The following is a 13,688-nucleotide window of genomic DNA, read 5'->3' on the forward strand; positions in this document are numbered from 1 at the left end:
TGAGTTTAGGCAAACAGATTTATTTTTATATATTCTAATAAAGACTAGTTGTGATTTTTTAACACAAGTGTTTCCAGAGTCTCACTTAAAACTAGGTGAGGCAAGATATGAACCCTAACTAACAGTGGGTCACAATATTTTGAGTTCTTTGCAAAAGACTTCCCACACTCCTGGCACTCGTACGGTTGCTTTCCTCGGTTGATTCTTTTATGGTTCACAAGTTGTGAACTCTGAGCAAAGAATTTCCAACACTTCTGGCATTTGTGTGGCTTCTCTCCCCTGTCGAGTACCTGATGGCTCAAAAGAGCTGATTTCCGTGCAAAACATTTCCCATATTCCTTACATTTCTATGGTTTTTCTCCTTTGTGGACTCTCTGGTGAATCAGAAGATTTATACTCAGTGAAAAACACTTGCCACAGACCTGGCATCGGTATGATTTCTCTCTCGTGTGTACAGTCTGATGCTTCAGAAACTTTGAATTCTGAATGAAACATTTCCCACATTCTTGACACTTGTAAAGTTGACCTCCGATGTGGATTCTTTGAAAGTTCTCAAACTGGGAACTGTGATCAAAACTTTTTGACACTCCTGGCATTTGCACATTTTCTCTCTTATATGAACACTTTTGTGCCTCAGAAGGTGGGAGTTCTTACAAAAACAGTTCTCACACTCCTGACACTTCTAGTTTCTCACCTGTGTGGACTCTCCGATGCTTCACAATATCTGAAATTAGAACAAAACATTTCCTAAACTTGGGACACTTGTTGACGTGTCGTCCTTTGTGGACATCATAATGATTCAAAAGTTGTGAATTCCAAGCAAATGATTTCCCGCACTCCTTGTATTTGTAGGGTTTCTCTCCTGTGTGGACTCTCTGGTGCACCACAAGGCTTGAATTCTGGGTAAAACCTTTCCCACAATCCTTACATTTGTACGGTTTCTCACCTGTATGAACTCTTTGGTGCCTCAGAAGGTTTGAGTTATGAGAAAAAGACTTCTCACACTCCTGACATTTGTACGGTTTCTCACCTGTATGAACTCTTTTGTGCTTCAGAAGGTTTGAGTTATAAGAAAAAGACTTCTCACACTCCTGACATTTGTACGGTTTCTCACCTGTATGAACTCTTTTGTGCTTCAGAAGGTCTGAGTTATGAGAAAAAGACTTCTCACACTCCTGACATTTGTACGGTTTCTCACCGGTATGAACTCTTTTGTGCCTCCGAAGGTCTGAGTTATGAGAAAAAGACTTCTCACACTCCTGACATTTGTACGGTTTCTCACCTGTGTGTACTCTTTTGTGCTTCAGAAGGTCTGAGTTCTGAGAAAAACACTTCTCACACTCCTGACATTTGTACGGTTTCTCACCTGTATGAACTCTTTTGTGCTTCAGAAGGTGTGAGTTCTGAGAAAAAGACTTCTCACACTCCTGACATTTGTACGGTTTCTCACCTGTATGTACTCTTTTGTGCGTCAGAAGGTGTGAGTTCTGAGAAAAAGACTTCTCACACTCCTGACATTTGAACGGTTTCTCACCTGTATGAACTCTTTTGTGCTTCAGAAGGTCTGAGTTCTGAGAAAAAGACTTCTCACACTCCTGACATTTGTACGGTTTCTCTCCTGTGTGCTGAGTCTTATGCTTCACCAACTCTGTCTTCTGAGGAAAACATTTATCACACTCCTTATATTTGTAGGGTTTTTCTCCTGTGTGGACTCTCTGGTGCACCAGAAGGATCCAATTTTGAGAAAAACATTTCCCACATTCTTGACATTTGTATCGTTTTTCTCCTCTGTGGACTCTCTGATGGCTCAAAAGGGTTGTACTGCAAGAAAAATGTTTGCTACACTTCAGGCATTTGTACGGTTTCTCTCTTGTATGAACTCTCTGATGTTTCATAACGTTTGGATTCCAGGTAAAACCTTTCCCGCACTCCTCAGATTGGTATGGTTTCTCTCCGCTGTGCCGAGTCTCATGCTTTTTCAAGTCTGTCTTTTGAGGAAGACATTTCTCACACTCCTGGCATTTGTGTGGCTTCTCCCTGACACTTTTCTTTGCAATGTGGGTCCTCTTGTGAAGGATCAGGGTCATCTTTTGGGCAAAATGTTTCCCACACAGGATGCATTTGTAGGGTTTCCCTCCAGTAATTCTTTTAACATTTGTGTGTGTTTGCCAATGTCTGACAAGATCCATTTTCTGCACAAAGCACTTGCTGCTCCTTGCACATATGGCTGTTTTCTTCAAATTATCTGCCGAGAAGAGAGACAAGCACAGACCAAGACTGAATTCTGGGTATGACCAGAAACGGACAATCTGCACCCAACGTGTCGCTCTCTTGGCTCCTGCTGATGCCCTCTGCCATCTACATAATACTTTCATAACCCCCTTTCTGATATCAGCATTTCTCTCCACCTTTTGAATTAATTTTTCAATTTCCAGGAAAAGAGTAGGCCTTACCCAGAGATGTCACCATCCTAGAATTCTCCTCCATGACTTCCCTCTGTAGGGCCCTCTGGTCAGGATCCAGCAGCGCCCACTCCTCCTGGGTGAAACACACCGCCACCTCTTCAAAGGTCACAGAAGCCTGGAGAAAAAAGTATATTTTTCTCACAGCTCAGAGCTACTTTAATACAATCCTCCAAAACAGGTGTCTGAATCAGGCGAGATTGAGATATAAAGGGATTTCTCTGCCCCATGTTTGGGCTTGCCATAGGGAACTCTTGTGAGAAACCAATCTGATACAGGAGGGTCCTGCTTTTCTCACCATGGAGACAACTATGTTATACTTTCTTGATATACAGTGTGTGTGTGTGTTTAGTCGTTTAGTCGTGTCCGACTCTTCGTGACCCCATGGACCAGAGCACGCCAGGCCCTCCTGTCTTCTACTGCCTCCCGGAGTTGTGTCAGGTTCATGTTGGTTGCTTCGCAGACACTGTCCAGCCATCTCATCCTTGGTCGTCCCCTTCTCCTCTTGCCATCACACCTTCCTAACATCAAGGTTTTTTCCAAGGACTCTTTTCTTCTCATGAGATGGCCAAAGTACTGGAGCCTCAGCTTCAGGATCTGTCCTTCAAGTGAGCATTCAGGGTTGATTTCCTTTAGAACTGATAGGTTTGTTCTCCTTGCAGTCCAGGGGATTCTCAAGAGCCTCCTCCAGCACCACAATTCAAAGGCATCAATTCTTCGGCGGTCTGCTTTCTTTATGGTCCAGCTTTCACTTCCATACATCACGACAGGAAAAACCATAGCTTTGACTATTCGGACTTTTGTTGGCAAGGTGATGTCTCTGCTTTTCAAGATGCTGTCAAGATTTGTCATCGCTTTCCTCCCAAGAAGAAGGCGCCTTTTAATTTCAGGGCTGCTGTCTCCATCTGAAGTAATCATGGAGCCCAGGAAGATAAAATTTGACACTGCCTCCATATCTTCCCCTTCTATTTCCCAGGAGGTGATGGGACCAGTGGCCATGATCTTAGTTTTTTTGATGTTGAGTTTCAGACCGTTTTTTGCACTCTCCTCTTTCACTCTCATTACAAGGTTCTTTAATTCCTCCTCACTTTCTGCCATCAGAGTGGTATCATCTGCATATCGGAGGTTGTTGATATTTCTTCCGGCAATCTTAATTCCGGCTTCGGTTTCTTCCAGTCCACCCTTCCGCATGATGTATTCTGCATATAAGTTAAATAAGCTGGGGGACAATATACAGCCTTGCCGTACTCCTTTCCCAATTTTGAACCACTCAGTTGTTCCATGACCAGTTCTAACTGTTGCTTCCTGTCCCACATATAGGTTTCTCAGGAGACAGATAAAGTGGTCAGGCACTCCCATTTCTTTAAGAACTTGCCATAGTTTGCTGTGGTCCACACAGTCAAAGGCTTTCGCATAGTCAATGAAGCAGAAGTAGATATTTTTCTGGAACTCTCTGGCTTTCTCCATAATCCAGCGCAAGTTAGCAATTTGGTCTCGAGTTCCTCTGCCTCTTCGGAATCCAGCTTGTACTTCTGGGAGTTCTCGGTCCACATACTGCTGAAGCCTACCTTGTAGGATTTTGAGCATAACCTTGCTAGCGTGCGAAATGAGTGCAATTGTATGGTAGTTGGAGCATTCTTTGGCACTGCCTTTCTTTGGGATTGGGATGTAGACTGATCTTTTCCAATCCTCTGGCCACTGTTGAGTTTTCCAAACTTGCTGGCATATTGAATGTAGTACCTTAACAGCATCATCTTTCAAGATTTTAAATAGTTCAACTGGAATGCCATCACCTCCACTGGCCTTGTTGTTAGCCAGGCTTTCTAAGGCCCACTTGACTTCGCTCTCCAGGATGTCTGGCTCAAGGTCAGCAACTACATTGTCTGGGTTGTCCAGGATATCCAAATCTTTCTGATATAATTCCTCTGTGTATTCTTGCCACCTCTTCTTGACGTCTTCTGCTTCTGTTAGGTCCCTCCCATTTTTGTCTTTTATCATGTTCATCTTTGCGCAAAATGTTCCTCTAATATGTCCAATTTTCCTGAACAGATCTCTGGTCTTTCCTTTTCTGTTATCTTCCTCTATTTCTTTGCATTGTTCATTTAAGAAGGCCCTCTTGTCTCTCCTTGCTATTCTTTGGAAGTCTGAATTCAAGTTTCTGTAACTTTCCCTATCTCCCTTGCATTTTGCTTCCCTTCTCCTCTCTGCTATTTCTAAGGCCTCGTTGGACAGCCACTTTGCTTTCTTGCATTTCCTTTTCTTTGGGATGGTTTCCATTGCTGCCTCCTGGACAATGTTACGAGCCTCTATCCAAAGTTCTTCAGGCACTCTGTCCACCAAATCTAGTTCCTTAAATCTGTTCTTTACTTCTACTGTGTATTCATAAGGGATTTGGTTTAGATTATACCTGAGTGGCCCAGTGGTTTTTCCTAATCTCTTCAGTCTAAGCTTGAATTTTGCTATGAGAAGCTGATGATCAGAACCGCAGTCAGCTCCAGGTCTTGTTTTTGTTGACTGTATAGAGCTTCTCCATCTTTGACTGCAGAGAATATAATCAATCTGATTTCGATATTGCCCATCTGGTGATTTCCATGTATAGAGTCGCCTCTTGTGTTGTTGGAAAAGAGTGTTTGTGATGACCAGCTTATTCTCTTGACAAAACTCTATTAGCCTTTGTCCTGCTTCGTTCTGAACTCCAAGGCCAAACTTCCCTGTTGTTCCTTTTATCTCTTGGCTCCCTACTTTAGCATTCCAGTCCCCTAGAATGAGAAGAACATCTTTCTTTGGTGTCAGTTCTAGAAGGTGTTGTAAATCTTCATAGAATTGTTCAATTTCAGTCTCCTCAGCAATGCTGGTTGGTGCATAAACTTGGATTATTGTGATGTTGAATGGTCTGCCTTGGATTCGTATTGACATCATTCTATCATTTTTGAGATTGTATCCCATTACAGCTTTTCCCACTCTTTTGTTGACTATGAGGGCTACTCCATTCCTTCTACGGGATTCTTGCCCACAATAGTAGATATGATAATCATCTGAGCTGAATTCGCCCATTCCTGTCCATTTTAGTTCACTGATGCCCAGGATGTCGATGTTTATTCTTGCCATCTCCTGTTTGACCACCTCCAGCTTCCCAAGGTTCATAGATCTTACATTCCAGGTTCCTATGCAGTATTTTTCTTTGCAGCATTGGATTTTCCTTTCACTTCCAGGCACGTCCACAGCTGAGCGTCCTTTCGGCTTTGGCCCAACCACTTCATTAGCTCTGGAGCTACTTGTACTTGTCCTCCGCTCTTCCTCAGTAGCATGTTGGACGCCTTCCGACCTGAGGGGCCCATCTTCCAGCGTCATATCTTTTAGCTTTTTGTTTCTGATCATGGGGCGTTCTTGGCAAAGATACTTGGCAAATATACAGTAGGACCTCCATATCCACGGGAGATCAGATCCAAGCTTCCCGCTGATGCTGAACAACACGGATTATGTTATGTTGTTGTTGTTCAGTCGTTAAGTCGTGTCTGACTCTTCGTGGCCCCATGGACCAGAGCACACCAGGCCCTCCTGTCTTCCACTGCCTTCCGGAGTTGGATCAAATTCATTTTGGTAGCCGATGACACTGTCCAACCATCTCGTCCTCTGTGGTCCCCTTCTCCTCTTGCCCTCACATTTTCCCAACATCAGGGGTTTTGCAGGGAGTCTTCTCTTCTCATGAGATGACCAAAGTATTGGAGCCTCAGCTTCAGGATCTGTCCTTCCACTGAGCACTCAGGATTGATTTTCTTCAGAAGGATTATGTTATAGCAAATTGTATTTTAGTAACCAATGCTTTCTGTAGCACGGTTTCTGGCTGTCTCTTGTGGCCAATTTTGGTACTGACCTTGTGGAAAAAATTTATAGCTTGGATTTTTCTTTTAATATTTTTAATTTTTCAGACCGTGGATAAGTGAATCTGGCGATACAGATCCTGCAGATAAAGGGGCTCTACTGTATAGGTGTTACAGCAAGGAACTCTTTTTAAAAAAATGGGCAACCAGCCAAATTCAGGACAGGCATGACTAAAGAATACAAAGGACTTTTAAGAGTTAAGCACTCAAAGCTGTGGGGTCTGGATGGGTGACTCCATCAGTTTTCATTTCTCTCATGTTTAATATCTCAATTTCCTGAAATCCCAAATACAAAGCACTTCATGGTTTTTGTTTTGGAAATATTCGGACACAAGCAAAACTGGAACAAATGCCCCCTTGATTCTTCCCAGGAATGGGATGAGAGCATTTGCTGTACGGATGGACTGCAGTTTCGCCCTTCTGCTTACCTGATGGGGTTCCTCTCCATCCGAGGGAAGGGAAGATGGCGGAGTCTTTGCTACTGGCATCATTCCAGCTCCTGTATGGGAATGCGGCATCAGTTGCAACCGTTTCTCACAGAGACAAAGATCAAAATCCTATAAACATGTACTAGAAATTCAGACCAATTCTAAAACTAATACAAATAAAATAACGATGACAAAACTTTTCTGTGACCTTAAAAACTAATCGCTATCTTTTACTCAGAGAGGAAGCCCACATTTTGTCTGAGGATTTGTCCCTGAGCCCTTTTTGTCTACTTTATTTTTATTGTTGTTTTGCTCTTGACCTGATATCGTAGAACAGATCAACACGGCTTCTTTTTTCTAAAACGTACTAGAAAGTAACTCCAGTAAAATGCAAAAGATTGCAAAGGAAGGGGGGAACGGCCAGCACTTAGCCTGAGACTTAGGAGAGCTTGTTGCCACTGAAACTCAGAACTGCCATGAAACCCACGGGACGATCACAGCTCAGTTATTCTTCCACAACCAGACCAACCTCACGGGATTGTTGTTCTCAGGCCTGAGTTCTTAAGGAAAAAAAACTCCAAGGTCTTGAGCACATTGAGTCAAACATGGGATACAAACAGAATCATCGAATCAATGTGTGGAGAGACCAACCAGCGATGCAATGACAACTGGACGGAGTGAGACAATTTGGATTCTTCCCTATCCTGAATTTGTGTTTCAGGCACATAGATATGATTTCTATTTCCTTTCGGTGGAGCTTTTCTCTTTGACCTTCTGGCCATGAATCTAAGCACTCCTTTTCTCGTTTAAAGTCCTTTAAGTGTTGGTAATTAAACATTCCATCTCCTATGTGAGAGATGCTGAGAACGTGGCGTCAGGTGCATACAATTCTCACAGAAACATATGCAATGTTCTCTTCCGGAAAGACAAATGAGTGGGCCCAAGATCAAATCCACCCTGAACTCTCTCTGGAGGCAAAAACGCTGAAATTGAGACTGTCCTCCTTTGGGCACCTCACGAAAAGGCAAGATTCTCTGGAAAAGACAATCATGTGGGGAAAAGTGGACGGCAGCAGGTGATGTGTCAACACAAAACAACCATTAAAACACAATATATAGAATGGGGGGGAGATACTCAGGGAGATATAAATGCAGGACATGCTTCTCCTCCATCCTTCAGACGGGGAGATCACCCTCTTCCTTTCCCCTGCCGGCATTTGACTTTACCCTGCAAACTGGCACCTCCTTCACCGCCTGGCGTGTTCCCCCTTGGCAGAAGGTCCTGTCTGCTCTCCGGCTGTGCTGCCTTCTCTGTCACTGAGAAATCAGGCTGAATGTCCACAGGGAGATTTTTCCCCTGAAAGAACAATGAAAGATTCAATCAAAAGAACGACAGAAAAGGAATGAGAGAGGGAGAAAGACTGGAAGGTTGGTGGTGGAATTTGGGGGTCAGGGGATGTCTGTCTTCTGGACATTTTCAAAGGACTGTAAGTCCCTTGTAGAACATCTTAAAAGATCCTCCTTTAAATTTGCGACCCATTAGGTGGGAGGTGGACTATTTCTAGTGTATACGTGACTTATGGCCACCCTTTTCAGGCTTTTCCAGGAAGATAAGTGGTTTTCCATTCCCTTTTTAATGGGGTTATTTCTGGGACTGGGCCGCTGGCCCAAGGCTACCCAGGCTGGCTCTTTTCCCAGGAGGCCCAGTGGGGAGAATCAAACTCCCAACCTCTGGCTCTGCAGCCAGGGACCTCAGCCACTGAACTACCCACCCAGTCCCTGCACTGGATTTCTCATCCATTAGATAAAAGATGGAGGACTTCTGAAGTGTAGGAAGAGGTAGAGAGCCACCCCCCCCAATCCCATCAGAAACCTCACCGTCTCCTTTGGTGGTGTCTCTGGGGCAGAAAGAGAAATCTGGAATTTTCTTACAGAAAAAATAACAAGGGTGGCTTGTTTTAAAGGAGGATCAAGCTTTCCACAGAGGTTTTTCTACTCTGAACCAAGATCCATGCTTCCTGTAGACTCTGCTTCCAAAGAGAAGAGGCGGTGCACCAAAGCTAGGCAGAACCGCAAAAGCTTGGGGGGGCCATGGCAGCACGAGGGGCCTCAGGAGGGGCTGTGGGGCAGAGAAAGGGGCCACAGGGACGGAGGCGACCCGTCTTAAGAGCCCCAAGTGGAAATCCTCTCACTTTCTGCTCCTCTTCTCCCTGACTCAGGAGGAAGCCTTCGGCCAGGGCCACCGCCTGGGAACTGCTCTCCGCTCCACATTCCCTCACCCAGCTGGACATCTCCGGGGGAAGGATGGCCAGGAACTGCTCCAGGATCACCAGGTCCAGGATCTCAGCCTTGGTGTGCCTTTCTGGCTTCAGCCACTGACGACAGAGACCGTGGAGTCGGCTGCAAGCGTCTCGGGGCCCTTCCGCTTCCTTGTAGGAGAACTGCCTGAAGCTCTGGAGTTGTATATCTGAGCTGACAACATCCTCCTCCAAGATTTTCCGCAATGATTTCTCCAGGAATCTGGCACTGCTCTCAGCCATGAGGACATCAGAAGCAATTCCTCGATCAAGGCCAACAAACGTCTGCTCCTCAATTGCTGGTTTATGTTCTAAGAAAGCCTTCAGTGGAATTAAAGGGGTCCTTCCTTCTCTCTCTCTCTCTCTCTCTCTCTCTCTCTCTCTCTCTCTCTCTGTGAGTAAAGATTGTCTTTATCAGATGACATTCTTCACAGGCTGCAAAGGCAGGACATTTTTTCTGCTAATGATGATCATTACATTCTAGAAGAAAGAAAAAAGTTGGAAATGACAAAAGCCGCCAGCCACAGCTCCCCTCTCCTCTTCCTCCATCTCCTGCTGAGTGCTCAGTGCACCTCTCTTACACCTAACCGTGATAACATTGGTCTTAATTTAGGGGGGTCTCTGAGCTAAGAGAAAGAGCTGTCTGGACATCTCAGTGAGTCAGACGCTTGGCAGGGGAGCCATAAGTTGGGAGTTCGATTCCCCCTCTGTGCCTCCTGCCAGTCGAGCCAGCCTGGGTAGCTTTGGGCGATGAACACAATCCCAGGGTGTCCCCAGAAGAAGGGAAGGGGTCACCACTTCTGTGTGTACTCCACTTAGAAAACCATGAAAAGGGTCATCAAATGTCAGAACTGACTTGATAGCATAGGAGGAGGAGGAGCCCTGGGAAAATCCTATTTTTGGGCTCCTCTTCCCCGTCAACGGACAACCAAGCCAGCTTCTGTCGGTGGTCGTGTGGTCGGCCGAGGGGGGGGGGCTGCAAGGCTTTGCATCAGGAAACCAAACTTTGGGGGCCAATCTGGAGGAGGGGAAGAGATCCTCTCTCACCGCCTATTCGCCTCCTCCAGGATCCCCCGACCCCAAATCCTTGGGGAGACTCGCCATCCCCCCCCCCGAAGTGCATTGAGGGGCAAAAGGGAAATGGGCTCCACACGTCCCTGACTGGAGCCTAGGCACCCTTGGGAGAAGCTGGCTCCCCTTTTCCCCTCCAAAGGAACTGAGAGGAGACACACGAGGGGATTATTTCGGAGGGAGAAGCCTTGGTCTTGGGAGACTTCCAACCCCCATCCCAGGTTGCCTTCCCCTCGAGAAATCCCAATTCCCTGCACTTAACCCTTGGGTTGCCTGGCCGGTTCACTCGATCTTGCCACAATGCACCTAGAGTCTAGAACCTTCCATTGTAATGCATTACAATCTGACTTTAATGGAGTCTCTTTGAGGTCGAAGATCGGGACCTGCCCACATTTCCCGCCCAAAAATCTCCCCCCCCTCCAACCACTCCGAAACAAAAAACCCAAAATCTGGAGCCACCCCTGAATCTCACCTGATCTCCCCTCCCATTTCCAGGGGGAGGTCTGGGCCTTTGAACCCTCCCTTTCAATCTTCCATCATCTCCCTCCCCTCAGACTCCTTTGCTCTTGGCTGCCACTCTTGTCTCCCACTTCCTATCATGTGACTGAAGCCAAGCCAGGCTCCTGGCAAGGGAAGCGCCGACCCCTCCAATCTGCCGCCTGAGCTCGGAGGTGAAGGGCAGAGTCCGGCCTGGATTTGTCTCCTCAGCAGCCCTGGAGAAGTTTTGACAGCAGGATCCGTCGGGAAGCATCTGTCTCTCTCTTTCTCTCCTGCTTCCCACCCTCGGGTTACTTTTCCAGCCAAGACCTTTGCCTCTTGTGTTGATCTCGTAACTTCCACGGTGCCCCTGATGTATATCACTAGGAGGAAAAGGCCAGGAATATCCAGCTAAAATGTGTGGCCCTGCAGGGGAAGGGAATGGATTGGACAGCCATCTGTCTGGGATGGCTGGAGGTCTCCTGCCTTGGGCAGGGGGTTGGACTAGAAGACCTCGAAGGTCCCTTCCAACCCTATGACGATTCTCTGATCCTATGATCTGTTCTCTAACATCCCAGAGTGCAGGATGCGTGATGATGGGCTCAAGCTACAGGAGGCCAGATTTAGGATGAATATCAGGAAAAAACTCCCTAACTGTTAGAGCGGTACGACGAAGGAGCCAATGAACTGAAGAGTGGGTGAACGTGCAACGATTCGTGTGGATGAATTGAAGGTGACAGAAACAGGGCATTTTTTGGCCATACTCACTGAAAGCAGCAAAATCAGGGAGCTGGACAGGGGACAGGCTATATTTGTCTTCATTGTGGAAGGGTTTGTCACACTCGAATTGACCTCCTCAGCCACACTAGATACTGTTCCAAGTCCTCCATACAGAGCACGTCACCCTAGTCTCTAAAGACTGAAGGATGCCTAATCTGGAATCTGAACCTGAGACAGAATTCTGAGGGTTCCAGCCCACAGACCCACACTTAAAGATTTCACTCACCTGGACCAAGGCCTATCTCCGAGGTTACATGGCTCTCATGGACGTTACTTCCTGTGGTTAATGTACAGAAAAAGGAAGCTGGCGCTCTGTTCCCTGGGAGTTGTAGCATCACTGCCCTTTATGCTCTCTCTAGGGCGCCTTCTGAAGAGCTACAATGCACAATTTCCTCATTCTGGTCAGTGGTTTGTAAAATATGACAAGTGATAATAAACAAAGCTAATGAGTTCTCTCCTGGCCGCGGTCTACTTTTCCTATTAACTGGTGTTATCTCAAAATACAACCATACAATCACACAATGTTTTTGTTTGTTTGTTTTTGGACTTACTGCCAGATTGTTGATCACCGCTACCTGCCTTCATATCAGGAAGGAGTCTTCCTGAGCAAAGACTTTAAAACTGAAGGGAGTCTGGAGATGCTAGTGCTGCTTTTTGTATTTGTTTGTGTGTGTGTGTGTGTGTGTCTGTGTTTGTGTCTGTGTGTTTGTGTGTATGCCAAATGCTACATGCGGCCAATCACATAAGCAGGAACGTGAATCACTCCAACTGCATTTGTGCGGCAGTAAATGCATGCACAAGGAGCCCCATATCTTCAGGGATCAGTTCCAAGGCCCCCTGCAGGTGCTAAAAATGTGGATTATAGCGAATGCTCAAATTGAGTCTTTCTGACTACAGTACTGATAGGAACCATCATGATTCCAATCATATCCACGTGGCTCTGATGTGTCAGAAATGCCACAGTGGCAGTTTTTTATTTTTACTTCCCTCCCCCTAAAAAAATACCAGTTTGTTGGTGAAGCAAATTGTAAAGTTTATAAAAGGTAAAGGTTCCCCTTGAGAATTTTTGTCCAGTAATGTTCGCCTCTAGGAGGCGGTGCTCATCTCCGTTTCTAAGCCATAGAGCCAGCGTTTTGTCCGAAGACAATCTTCCGTGGTCACATAGCCAGTGCGACTTAGACACGGAACGCTGTTACCTTCCCACCAAGGTGGTCCCTATTTATCTACTCGCATTTGCATGTTTTCAAACCGCTAGTTTGGCGGGAGGTGGGACAAGCGACGGGCGCTCACTCCGTCGCGTGGATTTGATCTTACTACTGCTTGGTCTTCTGACCCTGCAACACACAAAGGCTTCTGCGGTTTAGCTCACAGTTCTGAAGTGATTTATCTTTGTCTCTTTTTTTACATCACAGACACTTGACATTTTAACAGGGGTGTATAAGCTTTTTATATTCACCGTATATCCCTTTCTTGTTGTGCCTTGTGAGGTGTGAATTCCAAGAGAAACATTTCCCACACTGTGCGCATTTGTAGGTTTTTCTCCTGTCTCGACTCTCTGGTGAGCGAGAAGGTTTCAATTGTGAGAAAAACATATCCCATATTTTGTGGCACTGGTATAGTTTCTCTCCAGTGTGTAAAGTCTTGTGGGTATGAGACGTGAGGCGAGAGTGTAAAGCAGGGGTCTCAAACTCAATTTACCTGGGGGCCTCTGGAGCACAGTCTGGATGAGGCTGGGCCGCATCAGATTTTCTGCCAAGCAGAGCAAGAGCCAAGGAAACTGCCCAGGAGTTTCCTTAGCCCGGCTGGGGCTCCGAGGAGGAGGGGCGCATGACCCGTCTTCACCGGCCACGACCCCCTCTAGTTCCTTCTTCACTACCACCACCAGCACCAGGAGCAGGATGAAGAAGTGGAGGAGGGAGGGCAGGTCGGCGACCGCCTAGCGGGGAGGAGGGCATGACATAATTTTTTAAAAAACCTCACAGAATCGCTAAAAGAGGAAAGCCCCCATCGGTACCGGCGAAATTAAACAGAACGGGGCGCCCTGCACGCATGCATACACACATGCACACACACACACACACATGGCAGTCCGGCAACCTTCCTCTGAAGGCCCCCCTCAAAAAAAGGTGCACTCAGCAGCAGCAGGTACCCCCACCACGACAGAGGAGCAAACTTTGAGAGGCGAGCCAAGGCAGCCTCCAGAGTCGAGGCAGTTGAATCAGGACGAAAAGGAGGAGGAAGCGCTGGCCGGGCTGGTGCTGGGGGAGCCGAGAGAGAAAGAGAGCCAGAGAGC

General features: G+C 46.4%; 1 protein-coding gene across 2 annotated transcripts in view; it reads right to left on the reverse strand.

Annotated features, from left to right (window-relative positions):
• Positions 1 to 13,688, reverse strand: part of LOC144583071 (uncharacterized) — a 22,796-nt gene continuing 9,108 nt past the window's right edge. The window contains exons 1-6 of one of the 2 annotated variants that reach the window (XM_078388105.1): positions 10,611 to 10,935; positions 8,963 to 9,547; positions 7,998 to 8,127; positions 6,772 to 6,842; positions 2,454 to 2,580; positions 1 to 2,245 (exon numbers count right to left, since the gene is read on the reverse strand). In XM_078388105.1, coding sequence (XP_078244231.1) covers positions 666 to 2,245; positions 2,454 to 2,580; positions 6,772 to 6,842; positions 7,998 to 8,127; positions 8,963 to 9,310 — 2,256 coding nt within the window. In that variant the 5' untranslated portion in view covers positions 9,311 to 9,547; positions 10,611 to 10,935 and the 3' untranslated portion in view covers positions 1 to 665. Of the gene's footprint in view, positions 2,246 to 2,453; positions 2,581 to 6,771; positions 6,843 to 7,997; positions 8,128 to 8,962; positions 9,548 to 10,610; positions 10,936 to 13,688 lie in introns of those variants that run through there. The other variant, XM_078388106.1, reaches the window with a different exon arrangement.

Source organism: Pogona vitticeps, chromosome 2 (assembly GCF_051106095.1).
Source record: "Pogona vitticeps strain Pit_001003342236 chromosome 2, PviZW2.1, whole genome shotgun sequence".
In the NCBI taxonomy this organism is placed as follows: domain Eukaryota; kingdom Metazoa; phylum Chordata; class Lepidosauria; order Squamata; family Agamidae; genus Pogona; species Pogona vitticeps.